General features: G+C 39.6%; 1 protein-coding gene across 2 annotated transcripts in view; it reads left to right on the top strand.

Moving 5' to 3' along the window:
* Nucleotides 1–22,719, top strand: part of LOC122729861 (myosin VIIA and Rab interacting protein) — a 441,763-nt gene that overhangs the window by 407,999 nt on the left and 11,045 nt on the right. The window contains exons 12-13 of one of the 2 annotated variants that reach the window (XM_043968958.1): nucleotides 3,692–3,754; nucleotides 21,291–21,485. In XM_043968958.1, coding sequence (XP_043824893.1) covers nucleotides 3,692–3,754; nucleotides 21,291–21,485 — 258 coding nt within the window. The remainder of the gene's footprint in view (nucleotides 1–3,691; nucleotides 3,755–21,290; nucleotides 21,486–22,719) is intronic. The other variant, XM_043968959.1, reaches the window with a different exon arrangement.

Here is a 22,719-nt window from a genome sequence, read left to right as displayed (position 1 = left end):
GATGGGAGGTAAAATCTAAGAATTGGATTGATTTTAGTTTCTTCATTTAGTAAGGATATGGAGTGTTTTTTCATGTGGCTAGAGAAAACCTGGGTTTCTTACCTTGAGAACTTCCTGCTCATCTCTTTGGAGTGTCTATCAATTAGGGAGGGGCAGCTAGGTGGTACAGTGGATAGAGCACTGGCCCTGGCCTCAGGTACTTGACACTAGCTGTGTGACCTTGGGCAAGTCACTTAAGCCCAATTGCCTCAAACATCCGGGGCCAGCTCCAGTCATCCTGATGCATATCTTGCCACTGGATCCATGTGGCTCTGGAGGAGAGGGAGGTTGGTGACTTTGCAGAGTCTTCCCTCACTTAAATTTAGTTCACTGCAAGTCATGACATCACCTCCCAATGCCATGATCCTCTTTGAGAATGAAGGACAAATAACACCCAATTAGGGAGCTGTTTTTATTTTTCTTAGAAATTTGAATCAGTTCTTATATATCTTAGAAATGAGAATTTTACAGAGAAACGTGCTGCGAAGCTTTTTCTCCATTATTTCCCTTTTAATCGTACCTTTATCAGATTTGTTTGTACAAAAACACTTTTTAAAATTTTATGTAATCAAAATTATCTATTTTGTCTTCTGTGATCCTTTCTACTCCCTCCTTCATCAGAAACTTTTCTCCTATCCTTACAGCTGTTAGGTGATTTACTCTATCTTTCTCTTATTTGTGTATGATTTGACCTTTTACATCTAGGTCACATACCATTTGGAGGTTATCTTTGATTACAGTGTGAGCCATTTGTCTAAATCTAATTTCTTCCTTATTACTGTATAACTCCCCCAGAAGCTTTTGTCAAATAGTGAGTCCTTAGGCAAGTAGCTAGGGTCTTTGTGTTTATCAAATATTACGGTACTAGATACATTTGCTTCTGCATGTTTTATGCCTAATCTTTTCTACTGCTCAGTCTCTCTATTTTTTAAACTAGTACCAACTGGTTTTAGAAATTACTGCTTCATGGTATATTTTGAGATGCAGCACTACAAAGGCCCTTCATTCCTATTTCTTTTCATTATATTGCTTGAGATTCTTTGGAGGGGGGGGGGAGGGCAATGAGGGATGAGGGTTAAGTGACTTGCCCAGGGTCACACAGCTAGTAAGTGTCAAGTGTCTGGGGCTGGATTTGAACTCAGATCCTCCTGAATCCAGGCCCAGTGCTTTATCCACTGTGCCACCTAGCTGCCCCTTATTGCTTGAGATTCTTAACCTATTTTCTCCCATTGGAATTTTGGTGGTGGTTGTTTTCTAGTTCTATAAAGTAATCCTTTGGTAGTTTGGTTCAGCATTGAGTATGTAAATTAATTTAGATAGTACCCTAATTTTTACTATTTTGTTTCATTCTACCCATAAGCAATTACTATTTTTTAATTCTTTAGGGTTAAGGTTAAAGTTAGTGTCTTTATTTCTTTAAAGAGTTTTATATAATTCATGTATAGGAAAACCCCCAATTATTTTATTCACTTTGTAACTATTTTAAATGGAATTTTTCCATCTCTTCCTGCAGGATTTTATTGGTAGTATATAGAAATGCTGATAGTTTTCATGAATTTTATTTTATACGCTGCAAGTTTGATGGAGTTGTTAATTGTTTCATTAATTTTTAGGTGAACCTGTAAGGTTCTTTAAGTATATCATATGCAAAAAGTGACCATCTTGTTTCTTCTTTACCTATAATATTCCCTATGTTTCTTTTTTGTAGCTTATTGCTATACTCAGAAGTAAGTTTGCTTTCTCCTTCTCTTCTTCTTTACCTTCTTTTTTCATCCTCCCTCCTCCTTATTGCATAGTTGTGGGGTTTTTTTTGGGAGGGGGCCAGGCAATGAGGGTTAAGTGACTTGCCCAGGGTCACACAGCTAGTAAGTGTCAAGTTTTTGAAGCTGGATTTAAACTCAGGTCCTTCTGAATCCAGGGCCGGTGCTTTATCCGCTGTGCCACCTAACTGCCCCTTAATCATCTCATTTTTGTTGATTTTGTTATTACTATGAGTAATTCAGTTTATGGTTTTCTTAAAACTAAAGCAGGGCAGCTAGGTGGCGCAGTGGATAGAGTACCGGCCCTGGAATCAGGAGTACCTGAGTTCAAATCCGACCTCAGACACTTAACACTTACTAGCTGTGTGACGCTGGGCAAGTCACTTAACCCCAATTGCCTCACTAAAAAAAAAAAAAAAAACTAAAGCAACCTTATATTCTTAGTATTGATGTGAGGTAAAATCTAAGAATTGGTTTGAGTTTCTTCATTCAAACTGACCATAATCTATAATCTTCGTGATATGTTGTTTTAGCCTCTTGGATAATATTTTATTTAGAATTTTTGCATCTATGTAACTAGGGATATTGGTCCATAGTTTCCTTTTTTTCTGTTTTGTTTCTCCATGGTTTATGTATCAGGACCATATTTGTGTCATGGAAGGAATTTAGTAGGGTACTTTTTTTGCTGTTTTTGCAAACAATTTATGTAATATTGGAATTGTTTCCTTGAATGTTTGGTAAAATTCATTCATGAATCCATCTGGTTCTGGAGGCATTTTATACCCATTGGAAATTCATTTATAGCTTGATTTCTTCCTCAAAAATTGGCTTGTTTAAACTTTTGATTTCTTGCTTTGTTGATTTGGTTATTTTACATTTTTTATAAATCGTTGTTTCATTTAAGTTGTTAATTTTACTTACAGATAGACAAAATTGTTTCTAATAATATCCTTTATTTCTTCTTAGTTTGCTGTAAATTCTCATCTTTTCTTCTTGCAATCTGGTTTTCCTCTTTTTTAAAAGTTCAAGTAACTAATGATTAATTTTATTGGTATTTTTTAAAGCTCCTATTTTTATTTATTTAGTGAAGATTTTTTTTGTTTTCAATTTTGTTAATTTCTACCTTAATTTCCAAATTTTCTATTTTATTTTTTAACTGGTTTTTTAATTTTTGTCGGTTTTTTAATATATTAGTAACATTTTCTATTCATCGATCTATTGTTTTCCTTTTTGTTAACAAAAATGTTTAATGTTTAAAATTTTTCCCCAAGGACTATTTTGGGTACCTTCCCAAAATTTTGGATGTTGAAATTTTATCTATCATTTCTACAACATGTTTTTCACTCATAAAATCTTTAAAATTAAGTTATTTAATGTCTAGTTGATTTTTTATGCTTTTTTAAATGGTCCTTTAATATAATTTTATTGAATTGTTATCAATTAAGGATATGTATAATATTTCTGCTTTTGTACATTTGTTTCTTAGACTTCTATGTCCCAAAACATAAGTTTTTGTAATAATACAACGTACAGCTTAGAAATATGTATAATCTTTTCTATTTCCATTCAACAATTGCCAGCATCTATCATATCTAATTTTTAGGAGTAGCCATATTCAAAATCAGTTATTATTCTGGTGTATCACATTCTCCTAAAATATTCTAGCCCTTCACAAAGGGACCTAATTTAGCCTTCACTGGGGGTCCAAAATTCCCTGTAATTTCATGACCCTAGTGAACAGTTTAATCTCAGGAAAAAAAATAGTAGAATGGAATACTTTACATTTTTCTCTTTATCTTTTTATATTATCATCTATATTTGTCTCAATAGGCTTATTTCCTATCTAGGAATTAATATCTCTTTCCTGAATTTCTATTTAACTGCTCACCTAGGAAAAGAGAGAGGCTTTAGATGTCTGTTTAAAGCTCCAATTTTTGTCCACACTGCTACAACAGGTGAGACTTTCATTTACCTTGTGCTTTTGGCCACTTTGCCCGTCACCATGTCTCATTGCATTGGCGCCTTTAGAGAAACTACCTGCTTGACTGTGAGGGGCCAGGGCTCCAGGTTAAAATGCCAAGGGCTTGTGGGCCTCCCAGTTCAGTCTCTTCTTGAGCAGGTGAGGCTGGCCTGATGAGCAGCTGGGATAGCCACCTATGGGCCACCGTTTGAGTATTATAGAAATCTTTCTCGATTTCTATAAATAACTATATTATTTATATAATATAAATGAACTATAAATTAATATATATGTGCATGTATGTATGCATGCATACATATGTATACATGCATATATACATACCTGTATATATACATACATATATATGTCAGTAGGTTTGTAGAGGTTGGACTACATGGCTTTTTAAGTCTCTTCCTGTTTATGATCCTCTGGGGAGGAGGGGGCAGAGTCTAAATAAAGAACACTGGATTTGGAGACAAAAGACCTGGCTAGCCCTACTACTACCAACTTCCTGTTTAATCTTGAGTGAGTCTTCTTTCTGGGACTCATTCATTATGTTCATTTGTATATCAGGGAATGGATCAGATTAGGTTTTCTCTCAGGTCTAATCTACCTCAAAATCCTATAATCATAGATATATGTATAATATACACACAGCATATGTTACATATATTTTATATGTATATTTATATGAGCTCAGATACTAACATGTGTTGTAATATTTACATGCACATATGCATGCACATGCATGTGTGTATTCATCTCTTAGAGGCATTGTATCTTTATGTTTTCAAATGCAGTTGTTTAAATGGAGGTTTCTTAATTTATCTCAATTTTCACACATACATTAACTTTCTCTTGCTTCTCTTCCCTTCTCTCTCTCTCTCTCTCTCTTTCTCTTTCTCTCTCTCTCTCTCTCTCTCTTTCTTCCCCCTTTCTTTCTCCCTCTCCCTTTCTCTTTCTCTCTCTTCCTCCCCCCTTTCCTCTTCTTCAATACATCAATAATCTGTAATTTTACTTTCATTACCTCTACAGATGTAGTTCACAATCCTTTGTGATTTAGTAGATGGGCTTTGATAGTTAATATAACAAAAGAAAAAATAATCACCGTATGACCAACAAGATATATTTATACATAGATGTACTTCAAGGCATTTTTTCCAGCTGGGGCAAATCACAATCGACTGTCCTCCCCCACGTCTTAATAGATGTCTTTGTGAATTGCCATGGCTGAAAAACGAAAAAAACAAAAAACAACTCATTTAAGGCTGAGTCTCTCTACACTTAGCTAGACTGGTCTTCTAATGACAGACACATAATGCACCTCTGAGTCTGTATTTGAAACTTTTCTAATTTGAGAAGAGCTACCAGAGCTGACACTATGCTGATGAAACCTTCAAGAATCCAGTCATCTTGATGTCACAATGAGGCATTGGCGTAAGTGGATGTGTCTCATTAGCCCTGCTATGTTGTCTGAAATTTTCACATTACCGACTCTTTGGAGTTCAAGCACTCAAGTTCTCTCTTTAAATACAAGTTATCTTGGAGAGATACTATATAAGTTTTTTTTTTTTTTTAAGCCATTAACACCTGATTTTAACTCGGTCTATCTTCAGTCACCCAGAATCACAGGATTCTAGATTTCTAGCTATAAGGAAACTTGGATGTTGTCTCGTTCAACCCATTTATTTGAAGATGAGGGAACAAATGTTCAGAGGGGGAACTGATTTTCTCAAAGTCACTCCGGTGACCTAGCAGAATTCTAAGGGAATGAAGGATAGATAAGTTTTGATGGGGGATATAGAAGATTTGGAAGGGAGGAAAAACTATGAAACGTAGGTCAGTGACTGGGAGGCAAGCCCAGTTGAGACACCCCAAGAGGAAGCCCCTAGGAAGCCAATCATTAGTCACAGGAACCTGAACTCCTTGTAAAAATAAAAGGAGGGGCAGCTAGGTGGTGCAGTGGATAAAGCACTGGCTCTGGATTCAGGAGGACCTGAGTTCAAATCCAGTCTCAGACACTTGACACTTACTGGCTGTGTGACCCTGGGCAAGTCACTTAACCCCCATTGCCGCACAAAAATAAAATAAAATAAAATAAAAAAAATAAAAGGAAGCAGAAAGGGGCATCAGAAGGGAGGAGGAAACACAAACATATGAATAAATGGGCAAAAAGGACAAATTTTGGGGGCAGCTAGATGGTACAGTGGATAAAGCACTGGCCCTGGATTCAGGAGGACCTGAGTTCAAATCTGGACTCAGACACTTGACACTTACTAGCTGTGTGACCCTGGGCAAGTCACTTAACCCTCATTGCCCCTTAAAAAAATTTTTTTTAAACGACAAACTTCAATGTCTTCATTTTTGCATAGCTTCATTGTTCTCTCAGAATAAATAATAAAGGCAGTAATAATTATGAGAAAACAATACATTTATATAGTGCAAAGCAGATTACAAAGTGAATTTCTCATAACAATTCATTGAGATTGATAATCACCCCTGTTTTATAGATAAAGAAACTGAGACACACAAAAAAAAGATTTGCTCAGAGTTATATACCTATTTGTGTCTAATGGCCGGGGAGAAGAAAGGAAAAAAAAGAAAGTTACATGATAACTTTATTATATATTTAAAAGGAATAGCAAGTTGTACACAATAAATTTGCAGTTTCGTGTGCAATCTTTTGTGTTATACAGTGTTATAGAAATGCTCTTTTTATTTCATAAATTAAAAGCAAAATAAAAAAGTTTAAAGGCCCACGGCTCAGCACATTGGCACAGCAAAGAACCAAACACAGGTTTTCTGACCCCAAGCCCAATTTACTTTCCAGTACACTACAGCTTGGGATCAAGCTTTAGAGCATGGAGAGACCTTGAAAACCACATCTCATATATTCCCCACCCCACCTCCATTTTATCGGTGAGGCGACTCAGACCTAGAGAGCTAAAACAGCCTGCTCAAGACCATGCAAGTCATACGTAGCAGAGACTGGACTTGAACCCAGGCCTTCTGATTCCAAGTCCTGTGTTCCTTGCCCTGAACCACATTGCCTGTCTTCACTATGAGTCTTTACGATCTAGTTAGATCCAACCGAGAGGTTACTTGCCAACCTACCTTGCAGAGGTGCTATTGCAGCCAATGAGCGGACCTGAGGATGGCAGAATTTAGAATTCTTGGGGACGTTCAGGCCCTAGGTCTTTCACTTTCTCCTTATCATTTGATGGGTAGCCCCTACGTGCCCTTCTCATCGATTCATCTCTGGTGAGACCACAGATTTTAGAAGGGACCTTACCAATCATCCTGAGTTTTTCATTATCCTCATCTACTGCACTCATAATATACCATAGCTCTATCAGAGGGTGGGTCAAATATAATGCACCTGTGACTTTGAACTTACAGGTAGACTAGACATTGAGCATGTTTCCACATTTGTCACTTGCCTTCACTGGAGTCACCTATGACCTTAGTAGATTGAACATAAGAAAGAAAAGGAGACTGCTTTCGGAAAGAGCTATGTAACCTTGGGCAAATCACATCTCTAGGCCTGGATTACCTCATCTGTAAAATGAGAGAGTTTACCTAGATGTCTCTAAGGCCCCTCCCAGTTATGATATTTTGTGGCTCTATCATCCATAGTTTTAGTAGAAGAATATTTCCAATAGTAAAAGATAAAAAAATAGTAAAAGATTTTGACTTTTTTTTTTTTAGGTTTTTTGTTTTGTTTTTTGTTTTTTTGGGTTTTTTTTTAGTGAGGCAATTGGGGTTAAGTGACTTGCCCAGGGTCACACAGCTAGTAAGTGTTAAGTGTCTGAGGTCGGATTTGAACTCAGGTACTCCTGACTCCAGGGCCAGTGCTCTATCCACTGCGCCACCTAGCTGCCCCGATTTTGACTTTTTTAAATAAAAATTCACTTCTACGATCATCCCAAATTCAGTCACCATCTAAACCCACGTCACAGATTGAGAACCAGAAGGGGTCATTCAAGACATGTAATATAACTTCCTCATTTTGCAATTGAGAAAACTGAGGCCCAAGGAAACAAAATCAATTACTCAAAGTTACACAGGTAACTGGCACAGTTAGAATTCAGACCCAGGACCCTTTACCCCATCTCCCCACTTATCTTCTTATCCATTTCCTAGAGGGCCTTAGTGATCAATACATAGGTTTCCTCAGAATCCTAACCTTCAATCATCCAAAAGGGCCATTTCATTAGGACCCATTTACTGTACATATGTTTAATATGTTAATTGCATATGTTAATTTCCTTGCTCATCTTCCAGTTCATTATAACTGTAAGGCTTGTTAACCAAGTCTCTTATTTCAAGGGCATCCTGCAAAACATATTTTGACACGTATTAGACACATTGCCAGGATGCCTTGTTTTTCATGAAAACTGAAACATTTGCTTTTACATTTTTTTTTCTGCAGAAGACTTCTGGCAGCTTCCCGGGGAACATTTGAATTATCTTTCTTTTTCCTTTTTTTTTTTTTTTTTTGCTTTTTTGCTTTCAACTCAAGAAAGTGTGTTAAAGCCTAAGATGCTAGGACAAATTTTCATCTGTTCTCTGCCACAGTTTGGCATATTTCATCAGGAAATTTTAAGGGCGACGCCTGTAGTTGGAAGGAGAGAGACATAGGCATCTCAAGAGGCATAGGCATCTCCAGGAGAATCCATTTTATGAGCTAATTGTCTCCTGATGCCTCGAGACTAGGTATGTTTTTTTTTAAGGCAGGAAAAATGAGCCTGTCATCAAAACTGCTCCTCCAAGTCTGTTGTTGTGACTGTCCCTAGCAGGCCATATGTCCTAGCTTTCACTATTTAATGGGGATTGTATCATTTGGGCTAACAGGCTTGGATGCAATGGAGTGAGCTCAGTTCACCACGTCTGCAGCGTTTGGTGGTTGCTGGCTTGTGGGCATCAAGGCGTTCCAAGGCTTTCTTTCAACATCCTTTATTCCTGTCTCATTATTCTTCTCACAGAGTAGCAAATTCCATCTTAATAGACTGTTGGGAGATGGAAGGATATCCAGGCCAACTCAGGAGGGTTAGAAGCTATATGTTTTAGGTGGTTTAAACTACATGTTTTATTGTGACTGGATGAAAGGTCCTCCTACTTTAAAATATCTCTCCACTAGCCTGCCTGAAATTCCACCATTAGAGCACCTGTCCAGGTTCACACACTCCCAACTATGTATGACTTATCTGGGAATCCTCCATGTTAGTACCTTCATGTGAATTAAGATCATGGACTTAGTATTCATCTCTCCAACTCCTTCATTTTAGAGCAGAGAAAAATGCAACCCAGAAAAATGAAATGATTTGCCCAAGGCGATATTGCTATTTATTGAGGATTCAAAGCTAGGTCCTAACTTTAAATCCAGTGCACATACCTCTTGCCAACCAGATGGAACTAGCTTCTAACCTGTGAATGGCCAGAGCTGAACAGAGTAGGCCAGAGACGGGTGAGTCAGGAATTAAAAGGAAGTTTTATTTTCAAAATGAGGACAAAGGCTTGCAAGCAAGGAGGGGCTAGAGACATATGTGCAGGGGGCCCCGCCCCTAGTGGGGAGATCTCATTATTTACACTAGTGGCTGCCCAGTGAGTTGTAGCCCTGACAGTGAGGGAGCAGCAAGCATGTGACAAGTTTGATCCATTGTAGGACTTAGTGAGTTTGTCCAGTGCTTGTCTTTGATCAGAGAACACCTGGTGAATCATGTGCCCAGCCCAGAGGGTGAGATCATCCAAAGAGCTCGCAAAGGATTGTTGTCCTGCCAAGCTCAGGGCACAGCTTATTTGCTGGGCCTTAGCTCTGGAAAACTGGAGGGGGGTGGGGGGGAGGGGGTCTAAGTTTTATTTTGTCACCCTGAACCATAGCCCCAGAGTGGGGACAGAGAAGCCTCAAACGCAGAGGTGAATGTGGTACAAGAAAAGGAGGCTGGTGGACATTCGGGGACAAGCAAGGAGCAGAAGGGGCATTGCAGGGGAAGGGAGGCATGTGGAGGGATTTAGAAAGGGAAAGATACCACCTTTCTTTCTTTTTCAAACTTTACCCAAGGTCAGGTCTGGAGGATATTTTGCCTCCTTTACATTATAATGACATTAAGGGGGGGGGGGAGCCTGCGGGGTTCTGAATTTTTCCTCTGATATGGGCCACTTTGACAATTTGAAGCCCATGGACCCCTTCTCAGAAAAAATTATTTTAAATGAGTAAAATGAAATTCATAGGATTATGAAGCAAATCAATTACATCAAAATATAGTCATCAATTTTTTTAAAAATTCTCCAACCCCAAATTAAGAATCCTTATAATAATGGATTTCAATTTAAGAAAAAACAGATTTAGTAATTTTTATACATTGCTGCTTCGTAATTGATCTCTAATTTGACTTGCCGAATCATAGCAATATTGTGTGTGTATGTGTATATATATATATATATATATATATATATATATACATAGATATATATGTATATATAGACATGTATATACTGTGGTGAGTAAAACTATATGTGGTCGCCCTATAATTGTCCCAAGTATTAGGGAATTTAGCTGGGATTTATAATATATTTGTTACTTAGAAATTAAAAGCTACTGTACCAGTACTGGGGCATTAAGCATTTATTAAAGTATATTAAGTATTAGTAAAGAGAACTCACATGGCTCTGAAAGATAGGAAGGCCTAGCTAGGAAAGAGGAGAGAGAGAACAGAGAAAATGGGGGACCCTAGTGGGCTGTGTCTGCTCTCACCAAGTTCCCCGGGCCATAGAGAGAGTGTCTGTGTAAGCTTGCTGTGGGCAGGAGGAAAGCCCGTCCATACACATTGCTCAAAGCTAATTGGCTAGCATCATTCAAATCTATTTGTTCACTGGATTTGGGGGTGATTCAGCGCAGTCGTGCTGAGGTCAGGGCACAGAGAACAGATCCTCTGGTGAACAAGGCTTTCAGGTGGGTGTGGTTTTGAGTAAGGTAACTTCCCGACTCTGGGCTGACCTTAAGAAAGGTCAGGCCAGGCTCTCTCTGCCAGGGGTCTCTGGGAGTCCCCAAACCTCTATTATTAATAATTTTCTCACAATACATATAATATATATGTATACATCTATACATACATACACACACACATATAAAATATGTAAACAAATGCCGTGCCAATATGGAATCCTTACATTTAACCCACCTTCTTAGACACTCTTCTTTAATGTATGGTTTAAAGGGTTGCCTGGGGCATGGAGGATAAATTGACTTGCCCAAGGTCACACAGGTGATTAGTAAGGGAGGCAGTATTTGGACCCAGTTCCTCTACCTCCAATGTTCCAATCCCCACCCTACACCCCTCCTAACCCACCATTAAGATTAGAGTTCATGGGGGCAGCTAGGTGGCGCAGTGGATAGAGCACCGGCCCTGGAGTGAGAAGGACCTGAGTTCAAATCCGACCTCAGACACTTAACACTTACTAGCTGTGTGACCCTGGGTAAGTCACTTAACCCCCATTGCCTCACTTAAAAAAAAAAAAAAAGGAGCAGAGAGACACCAGTTCACAAGTAGTTTAGATATTTATTTTGCCCCCAATTCTTCCTGAAATCCTTGAGGGGAGTGTTGTGTTTGCCTCTCATTATCCAGGTTCCAAATAACTGGTCTTCTTGGGGGCCTATCATGAAACTTGGAAATTGGAGCCGGCAGCTCAGACAATCTTAATGGAAGCCTAAGCAAGGATGGTTAGTAATCAGCTCTGTTTAGGGTCGATGGTGGAGGAAACGGTGCTCAGTCTCTCTCCTTCATTCAGTGGTCATTCCTCATTCCTCATTTCTCCTGACAACAGTTCAGATGAGTTGTCTGTCCTTCGGTTTTGAAGAGGACCAAGGGCATCATGGGTGATGTCTTGACTTGTGCGTGAAGGCGGAGCTGCACAAAGTTGTCAGCCTCACTCTCTCCTCCAGAGGCATCAGCATCCGGCGGCAGGACAAAAGTCAGGACAACGGGCAGTAGGCCGAGATTCGGAGGATGACTTCTTTCTTTCCTACCTTTAAGCTTTGGACGTAACTATTTTCCTCCTCTACTGCCCAGGGCTTTCTGTTCTTAAAGTAGGTGCTATTGTAGACAAGCCAGAAGCTTGCCCTCTCTTTGCTAATGTGAGGGGTGTGGGGGGTGTATCTGTAAAGTGATGGACCTGCAGTAGACGACCCCTAAAAGTGCCTTCAAGTTCCGACAAACTGTCTTTTTTTTTTTTTCAGAAGAAAGGTTTGTAAATGGAAGAAGATATTTTAAAACTAAAACCCACATCCATTTGTCTAGAATATGTAATGAGGGGCATTAGATTATGGCCGGATTAATTTATTTCTTGCAATCAGAAAATGGGATTCTGCTGTAGTTATTTTTATTTCTTGATTTTTAAATGACCATTTAGCTAAGAGCTGCCACGATTTGGGAGTTAGGTTAACTAACTCTGCTTCAGGATTTTGTAATCCAGCTTCCTTTGATGTGCCCCTGGGTCAGAGCTGCCACTTGGTTGGAAGACTGTGAGAAAGTGCAAGTCTTTTTGGGGGGGGCAGGGTGGGGCAATTGGGGTTAAGTGACTTGCCCAGGGTCACACAGCTAGTAAGTGTTAAGTGTCTGAGGCTGGATTTGAATTCAGGTCCTCCTGAATCCAGGGCCAGTGCTCTATCCACGGGGCCACCTAGCTGCCCCCAGTCCAAGTCTTTATCAAGGCGGATGCCTATTGTCTTCTGGAATCAGCCTTGGGAACAAGTGGTGAGCCCTTCTTTCAGGAGAGAGGGAAATCCAAGATAAGGGAAATAACTGGGCAGACATTTGCATCCGTTTGAGTTAATAACTCAGTTCTGTGAGGGGGCAACGTGATAAAAGTGGATAGAGTACCAACCTCTGAGTCAGGAAGACCTGCTTTTGAATCCTGACTGTGGGGCTCACTAGCTCTGTGGCCCTGGACGTGCCAGCACCTGTCTGAGCTTCAGATTTCTCATCTACAAAAGAGTGACAATAATACCTGGAGTACCTACCCCATTGTTGGTTGTTGTGAGGAGCAAATAAGATAATGCACTCATAAATTCAATCCAATAAACATATAGATCATCTTCTATGTTCAGAGCTTTGAATTCTGTGCTATGGATACAATCATAATAAAAGCTAACATTCATATAGCACTTTGAAGTTTGCAAAGCGTTTTACATAGATCATCTCATTTGATTCTCGAAAGAACTCTTGAAAGTGGGTGCTATTATTATCCCCCATTTTACAGAAGAAGAAACTCAGGCTAAGAAAGGCTTCGTGACTTGCCATGGATCACATTGCTACTGGATGTCTGAGGGACAATTTGAACTAGACCTATCTGCTATGCTATGTGGCTAACTGTCTTACAAGAATAAAACACTATCTGTTTCCTGCCCCAAAATACTTACAATCTCACAGAGGTATGAAACATATACACAAAAGAAATCATGAGAATGCAACATATTCTGATGTGATAAGTATACAGAAGAGACCCAGCAATGCTTGGCACATAGTAAGTATTTAATAAATGCTTTTGACTTGCCAGAAAGGGTTGCAGATTGGAGCAGGGGATACTTTTAACTGGATTGGTCAGAAATGGCATCATAGAAAACCTGAGCTGGATTTTGAAAGGAAGCATTGAAATAGGTGGGCAGTGCATAGAGTGGTGGGCCTGGAGTCAGGAAGACCTACCTGAGTTCAAATCTGGCCTCAGACACTTATTAGCTGTGTAACCCGGGGCAAGTCACTTAACCGTGTTTGCCTCGGTTTCTTCATCTGTAGAATGAGCAGGAGATGGCAAACCACTCCAGGATCTTTGCCAAGAAACCCCCAATTGGAATCATGAAGAGTCCCAGACAGAAACGACTGAACAGTAACAAATTTCAAGAGGTCAAAACGCAAATGGATTCAATTCTAGCCTGTGCAAATGCAAAGACATGGAAAGGGCTAGGGCAAGATTAGGGAATGCCAAGTAGCCCAGCTTGGCTGGGATGTAGGATGGGCAAACACCCACCTGATTCTTGGGTTCACTTAGTTTTTAATGTTACTATTGTTGTCATTATATCCTTGTCCAAAGCCATTAGGAAAGGAAGTTAGAGCATGGCCTAAATAAGGTCAAGGTCATTGCTCTGGTCTCCCTAAGGGACAATTAGCTTTCCTGTGTTATTTGATCACATGAATCCTGAAATTGCCCAGCTATTTTTCAAGGGCATGACATTTATCAAAAATAGGGTGGATGGACCAGAGCGATTCTATCCTTGCCACTAGAAGAAGGCTCCACGTACAATTAATGACCTACTGACCACAGATCAGGAACAGCATCTTTGTATAGAATGCACACTTTAGAGGGAAATTCTATATGCTTTAGAAATTTTTTTTTAATTTACTGATTCAGTATTTTTGTGAGAGTCTCATCTATTATTCAACACACCATAAAATGTGACAGTTTATCAGGCTAGCTTGTCTTTCCATTCTGTCCCTGGCAAGCTTCCACAGACTTCTCCCAGAGGACACCAGAGTACTCCAGCTCACTAGTGGACTTTTCTGTGGTCACCTGATGACTAGGGCTAGCAGGGAGGCGGGGAGGAAATCTGTTACTTTCCCTTTCTCAATTCATGATCATGCCCTTTCTTTCTTTTAAGATGGGTGGTGGGAGCTCCTGGATATTCTTGCCTTTAGGCATTAAAATGTTTTCCTCCGGGCTAACAATAATGCTTTTCTCAACTTGAACTCTGGGAGCTCAAACCCTGTTTAAGGCATATTGATCTTTCTCATTGATTTAAATTTCTCTGTGTGTGTGTGTGTGTGTGTGTGTGTGTGTGTGTGTGTTCGTTCCTGTTCGGCATTCATCCACCTCTAAATGCTGAGTTCTTGAAAGAGGATCCTTTGAAGCTAATTCTAATGATGATGAAACGATGTTTACATAGCACTTTAGGATTTGCAAAGTGCTCAACAGAAATTATTTCATTCAATCCTCACAACAACCGTATGAAGTGGAGATATTATTATCCCCATTTTATAGATGTGGACTTCCAGGTCCAGAGAGATTAAAAACATTTGCCCAGCTAGTAAGTATCAGAGATAGGATTCAAACCCAACTCTCTACTGAATTCAAGTTCAACACTCTATCATACCCTAAATCTCTCTAAGGACCTGGTCTAGAATGAGAAAGAATGTGGGTATTCATTCAATACAACCCCCTCATTTTCTACATGAGCTAAGACCCAGGTGTCCAGGTTAGTCACTTCCCTAAGCTCTTGACAGAGCAAAGATTAGGACGCAGGTAGCCCTACTTAAGTGTATTTGTGTCTTTTCTTTCCAAGCCTGGGTCCAAGAAGGCACAAATGATATGTTTCTAATCGTTTAATTTAGGGATTTCCTGGATGTTTCTATCCAGACTCATTTAGCATATCATTTTTATAATATTATCACTAAAATAGCCTGTGTCATCTCACATTTGTCTAGCACTAAAAGAGGTAAAAGCCCTTTCATGTGGCATGTTTCATGTGACCTTTACCCCAAAGGAAAACAGTCTTGTGAGGCAAGCAGCGCAAGTTGCTTTGTCTTCATTTTGTAATTGGAGAAACTGAGGCTCAGCGATATTATAACACCTGCTCGATGTCGCACAGTAAGTTAACGATGGGACTGCAATTTCAACCCATTTCCTAATCTAATGCTTTTCCTGCAGTACATTCCTTGCAAGTTGATTTGAGGTATCCATTTATTAAGATGACTTCTTTCTGTTATATTTTAGGAAAGTTGTCTCTTGTGAATAAAATCTGTTTGGTCACAAAACAAAGCATTTTTTTACTACTACTTTTCCTCGTATTACTCGTTTCTCTAGTAATATTGTTTTCTCTATTGTTTGGTTTCTCTGATGTATTTGTTTTTCCTGCAGTGATGTTACTTTTGGATTTCCCCCCTTCCCTCCTGGCTTTATTTCTAGTCACAAGAATGAAGACCTTACACTGATTCTTTATATAGCCTTTCCAGGCTAATTTTCTGCCACCTTCCCCTTTTCTGTTTTTATTCTCAGCTTCCCCCTAAAACAAGGGCAAACAGATGCTTTGCAAATGAATTAGCAAATGAATTAGTGCATTGGATATGAACAGTCACTACTTAACACCTAACCTAAATCCATCCTATGAAATATTCATATCTGATGTTGGTCTTAGATCATGTGTTTGGTCAGAGTGCTGACCAGTCCTACAGAAATGATGCTCCCCAATGGCCTAACTCAAAGTGACATGGCATAGTGGAAAGGGCATTGAAATGGGAAAGGGTTACAGATTCAAGACCCAGTTCTGCTGCTAATTAGCTGTATGTCCTTAAACAAATCACTTCACTCCTTAGGGCCAGAATTTTACTGAGGAAATTGGCTTCTGGTAGAGAGATGATGGACTCAGGGAAGAATGAGACACACATTTTCAGACTTAGACAATGTGGGGCTTTGTTTTACTTGACTCTGCATATCTGATGCAAGGGTTTTTGTTTTGTTTTTTTTTCTCTTTCAATTGGAAGAAAGAGGAAACTAGTGATAGGGTGAACAAAACTTTAGAAAAACAGAAAAGAGGGTCTTTAAATGCAAAGGAGAGAAAAGAAGGAAGGTTAGTAGGAAACAGACAAGCAAGACAACTTTGAAAATCACATTTTAAATCTGTTATATGTGTTCAATGGGAAAAACAAACTGTGCCTGGTGCAGAAGCCCAGATGCCTATGCAATCCTCTTTTTCTGTTCTGCTCTGTATATGAAAATGATCACATTTGCTGTTCAAGTTCAGAATAAAAAAATAAAATAATTTTTAAATGAGGGGATGTTCATTTACACTTGTAAGATTCTATGATGAGTCTTATCCTTCTGCCTCTTCTACCCCCTCAAGATTATTGTGGGGAGAGTGAATGAGATGATCTATATAAAGTGCTTTGCAAACTTTTAAGAGCCAAATAAATTCCAGCTGCTGGCATCATTATCCTCCTCACTGCCACCAGCCCCATCATCTTCATCATCAGTATCAGAGCCATTGGTCTAGACATTTCACCATCAATATTTATTAAAACTCTTCTGTGACTTTAGGGGTTGTTATGGCCAAAAAAAAAAAAATCATCTTCCTATAGTGACCATGAGACTCTTTGAACTTAACTAGGCTGGTTCAGGGACAACACACAGATCACTGGGTTTGTACTTGAAGCCTTTCCAGCTTGGTAAGGTGTTAATGGTGCTAGTTCTGCACTGGCATAGCCTTTGATAGCCCTGGATAAACTGTGTACCATGAGACAACACATACCATGACAACAAAAAATAGCTTTATAACAAAAATCAGTCCATGCCCCAGGTGGCAGTCTATTTTTTTTCTATTATCGTCATCGTCTTAATCATAGCTGTGGTTCAGATCCCATCTCTACCACTCACTGGCTACCTGTGTGACTTAGAGCAAGTCATTTCATCTCTCTTGGCATCAGGATTCTCATTTATAAAATGACAGGATTGCACTTGACAGCTCACTTTCAGCTCTAAATCTGTGATCTTCTGATCCTATCATCATCATATCAAACAATGTTTGACATCAATTCCAGCAAACCAAAATCATTTGGACAGTTCCATTGTAATGTCTCCCGAGGTATTTTTCCATCCTTTTCACCTAGGAACATACCACCCATGTAGCACCCTTTTTCTATTGGTGAGTTTCTCCCTTTTTGTGCAAGGGCCCAATTTCTCCATCTTTGATTTTCTCTCCTAGGTTACCTTCTGACTCTCTGGATTTCACTACCATCTTCCCCTCTCCCTCACCCCTCTCCTGTCTTTTAGGGGTTATCTTCCCCCATTATAATGTAAGTTCCTTTCTTTTTTTATTGTATTTTCATCCCCAATGCTTAGCACAGTAGCTGGAACATAGTAAGTGCTTGATAAATGCTTGTTGACTGCCTGACCCATCTTACCCATATTTTATTATGTTTCCTCATCAAAAATGAAAGTCCCTTCCTTCTTTCATTTTCTCAAGAACCAACACTTTCCCCAACTCCCTTCTGCATATAGCAGCCTCGACATCCCCTTATTAGCAACTTATTCTGATTAAAACTACACCAAATTTCCCCCTTGCTTAATGCTAGCTGAGGAGCTCAGATTAAAAGCAACCTTGTGATTTCTCAATAAGTGTAAGATCTGTGATGTGGACCACCTGAGGCAGGCCTTAATCACAAATGAGCATCTATTTAAGTAGTCCGCTTGGGACTCACTATGAGCATTACGCTAGGTTAAACATTTGCTGACAGCAGTTTAAAACGGCATCTATTTTAACCCAATGGAAATAGCTTCTTAACCAGTCTGCCATTGGTTTTCCTTCACACTTTAATATCTCCTTGTTTATGGGTGTGCCCAGATCCATCCCTTCAGGGCACTTCCATCTTAAAATCTTAAGAAGACTCCATTTTAAGTTGGTTAGCCTGAGATTATCACCTTGATCCACCTTAGCTGGACACTGCCCTCCCGATTAAAATTCATGCCATCTTGCACATCTTCATCCACCCTCCAGGCCTCTGTGACTAGGAGCAGAGAGGTTTGGGATAAGGGATTCTTTTCATAGTTTTCCCTGTCTCTTACCCTGAAGGCACTTGAACCTTTCTTGCACCACACCTGACCCCTTAAATTAGGACATGATTTGGACCACATAAAAGCACTCTCCAATGCCAGTGGTATTTCTATTACTGCACTCATGGAGGGTAGCACACTGTTTATTCAGACCAACTGTGACAGGAGGGAGGGAAAGCAATCAAATATTCCAGGCACAAGAGTCCTTGATTCCTTACAGCTGGGAAAGTGCAGGTTGTCAGATCTGTTTGCTATTACCCCTGTTTCTGCTTCCCAACAGGGAGCACACTTTTTGTATAATCAGGAAACCAGCAAGCCAGAACATACTATATCACTTTTTTCCTTATCGTTTTCTTAATTTCTTAAGTCACTGGGCCCAGCTGGTGACCAGTTCTCTCTTGATGAGTTAAAGCAAATTATAAATATACAAAATTCTGGCTAGCTTAAAGTAGTGGTGCCCTCTTGCTGGACTAGAGGCTAAGAACTAGTGAAATTGATTTAATTCGTTAAGTAAATTAAGCAAAAAATCCTTTGGATGCAGAAATAACATTGATTTGAATAATATTCATTTTCTATGCATTCCTTTGATGTTAGAAATTTATTTCCTCTTAATTGGCACTTAGGCCATCTAGGTGGCACAGTGGATAAAGTACAGTCCCTGGAGTGAAGAAAACCTGAGTTCAAATCTAGCATCCAACACTTACTAGCTGTATAACCCTGGGCAAGTCACTTAATTCTGTTTGCCTCAGTTGCCTCATATGTAAAATGAGCTAGTGAAGGAAATGGTAAACCACTCACTCCTGTATCTTTGCCAAGAAAACTCCAAATAGGACCACAAAGAGTCAGACACCATTGAAACAACAACAATAATAAAACTGTCAATTAAAAAATGTAAGTTGCAGTCAATGTCTCCTATTGAATAGTGTGCTAGCCTTGAAATCAAGAAGACCCACGTTCAAATCTTGCCTCAGATGCTTGCTAATTGTGTGACCCTGAGCAAGTCACTTAACCTTTGGTTTGGGGGGGGGGGCCTTAATTTCCTTCTCTGAAATAAATGTGAATATTAATAGCACATACCTTACAGAGTTGTTGTGGAGATTAAACAATATAACATATGCAAAACATTATATAAATGTGAATCATTATTGAAGTCTGCAGACCTTCTGTGGTCTCCTTCTGTGATGTGTTCCTTTTCTGACCTGACACTTTGGAGGCTTTGCACTCTGGATTTGTTTGTATGTTGTTTCCAATCCCACACACCTCCATCTTTCTCATGAACCTCTTTTGTACCTCCTCCGGATCAACCTTTTTATCAGTGCATATTTTGGTGGGTTTTTTAAAATGTAAATGCATTTTTCTCACCTATATGTTTGATATTTTTCTGAAAGCAAAAGTGAAGTGCTCTAAGTCAATCTCATCATGCTTCACAAACAAACAAAATCACTGTTTCTTGCTGAGTCTCATTTTCCCCCTGTAACTCTCCTTAATAAGTTCAAGTAAGTAGTCATAAATTCATAGAGATCTCGAGTGGCAACTTTATGTGGTTCGTATTAGTCCTACTCATGATCTTTATGCATTATCCTGAGTGAATAGCCAGAGAGAAGAATGGGGAAGAAGGACAAGGGTAGAGCCAAGTCAAAGGAAGCATGTACCATTACAGCAGCATTAGGCCACAGCATTGCCATCTCCCCTAAGGTACTTGGAGTCTACTTTTCTAGAGACTGGTTTCTAGCACATTGAAAAGTCTGTCTATAGCCAAATAGCACACAGCTGCCATGGCAGCTGAATAAATCTCTTGGGATAGCCAGATGCAAAGCCCCACTAAACTAGACATACAGGAGGAAAGAACAGGAAGACTATTCATGCCTCTGTGTATTTGAGATAATGTTTTTACCACATTTTTGAGAGCCAGAAGGGGAGAATCCCAAGGGTAGCTATACATATTACTATGAATTATTGTTTAACAAGCTACAGTGAAGTATGGAAGTCAACATAGCCATTTCAAATTACTGGATTCCTTCTGCACTTCTGGCTTCTCTGGTTGCAAGATGGTAGCTGTCTCCCAAAAATCTTTCTTGTGGGTTCTGTGTTTGAAATACAGACCTAAGGTAGATAGATAGATAGACAGACAGACAGACAGACAGACAGATAGATGATGGATGGATGGATGGATGGATGGATGGATGGATGGATGGATGGATGAGTCGATCAATCAATAGATAGATAAAGATGTGCTCCCCAGACAAAAGCATTCATTTGGAATGTAATCAAGGGCATTCTCTGAACAACAGTGGAATCAGAAATTCTGAATGGAAACATTTGCCTGGTGGCAAGGACAAAAAGGGAACCGCTTGCACATATACTCAATAGGTATTTGTGAATGGAATTGAATTTGAGCCCCCCCCCCCTTCTCAGCCTCCTTCCTCTCACAGAAAGTGTGCAGTGAAATATTAGATAATGTAAAATATAGAATGTGAGCTCCTCAAAGGTAAAGAATATCCTATTTTTATCTTAGTATCCCTGGTGCCTGGTAATTCATAATTGCTTGTTGACAGATTTGTGTCCCCAGCACCTAACACATTGAGTGGCACATGATCGCTAATTAAATAAATGCTTGTTGGGTGACTGATGGATCGTTCAAATGAAACGGTTGTTTTGCAGGACAACGAAGACAAGTCTAATTCGCGCTGGACCTCACTCAAGTCCCTTGATGCTAATTATGTTTTAAAATGATAAATTTTAAGTCTCGTTTTTCATTTCTTTAAAAAATATTCTGGTATTTTTTACTCACTTCTTGCTTACATGCCTTGATGTGGAATCTGTCTTTTAAATCATATGTTTATATTTCTATTGCATCCCAAACAGCACAGAAGCTTTGTGTTGTGACTAACAGGGTGTTCTTGTCTTCTCTCCCTTCCCATGTGTGGGCCAAACAGAAGTACTCAGCTGTGTCCCTCTGCAACATCTCTACTGAAGTTTTGAAGGTCATCAATGCCACAGAAGAGTTGATAGCAGAATCGGCTGGCCCCTGGGACTTCCCAGCAGATCCTCCTGAGAGAGAGAAAGGGCCATTTCCTCTCGGGACAGACCACGTGAGACTTGATGAACAGCTTACTTCACTGGAAGAAAATGTAAGTATATGTGTGGCTGTGTGGGCCCTGCTCAAGTTTGATCAGTGATGGCTACATGATTTGTCCTGCGAGTGGACACCCACCCTAGGACTAACTGATGTCTCAGAGCTCAGCGCAGTGCCTGGCAAATAGTAAATACTTTTAAAAATGGTTGTTGAATTAGCTTGTTGGCTTGACTTAAGCCAGGAAATGATGAGGTCTGGTTTAATGGAAGGAGGGGGGGTGGGGGTGGCTTTAGAAGACTTTATAACTCTCTTACTCCCTGTGGAACAATGGTAGAGCCAGTTTTCCTCTTCAGACCTCGGTTTCTTCACCTGTAAGGAGCGAGCCGTCCAAAGTAGAAAAGCTGCTGCTGGTGCTGAGCTGACTTCGCTGAGCCAGGGAGTGTGGTAGAGCAGAAGAATGTGCGGTTTGGCGCCAGAGTACAGGGTTCAAATCCTGACTCTGCTTCTCAGTATAGATGTAATCTTGGCCAGGTCACTCTTGTCCCCTGACCCTCTGTTTCTTCATCTATAAAGTGAGAAGTTGTTATGAAATGATTGTGAAGCCGTTTCGAACTCCCAGTCTGTGAAACAGAGTTCCAGTCTAAATACTGAGAGGCCCTTCGCTAGGGTGATCAATCTCTCAGTTTGAGTCATTCTCAAAGACCATCCACTAAACCCTAGAAAAGACTCAACCTGGGGGGGGGGCTGTAATTTTTTTTCCTTTTGATGTTTTGATGACTGTATTTCAATACAACTGTTTCCTTTGGAATCTTTTATATTTTATTTTCTGCCTTTAAAAACAGTGTTCAGTGAAGGGAACTATATTCACTAGATTGCCAAGAGAATCTGTGACCAAAAAAAATGTTAACAACCCCTTCCCTAGAGGTTCTGTGACTTGGGAGGCAGGACCCTTACCCAGAAAATTTCATATCCCTGAAATATTATACCTATATACACTAAGGTTTGAATCTTGAGGAATGTGCATTATTAACATTCCTATTAATATTGAAATTTTATTCCTTTTATACAAATAGATAATAATACTAATAATCACATCTAATATTTAGCTAATGCTTTAAGGTTTGCCAAGCACTTTACAAATATCATCTCATTACCACGCCCACCGTGTTACCTGAAATGGTTGGATTTAACTTACAATAGGCAGTTCTCCTAAATTTCACTTTGCCTTCCCATAGACGGCATTTAATAGGACTATTTCCCTGTCAGATAGGTCGGGATATTTCCAATGC

The sequence above is a fragment of the Dromiciops gliroides genome, chromosome 5, assembly GCF_019393635.1.
Source record: "Dromiciops gliroides isolate mDroGli1 chromosome 5, mDroGli1.pri, whole genome shotgun sequence".
In the NCBI taxonomy this organism is placed as follows: Eukaryota; Metazoa; Chordata; class Mammalia; order Microbiotheria; family Microbiotheriidae; genus Dromiciops; species Dromiciops gliroides.
Note: the sequence above shows the minus strand (reverse complement) of the source record. Positions and strands in the feature narration are given on the sequence as shown.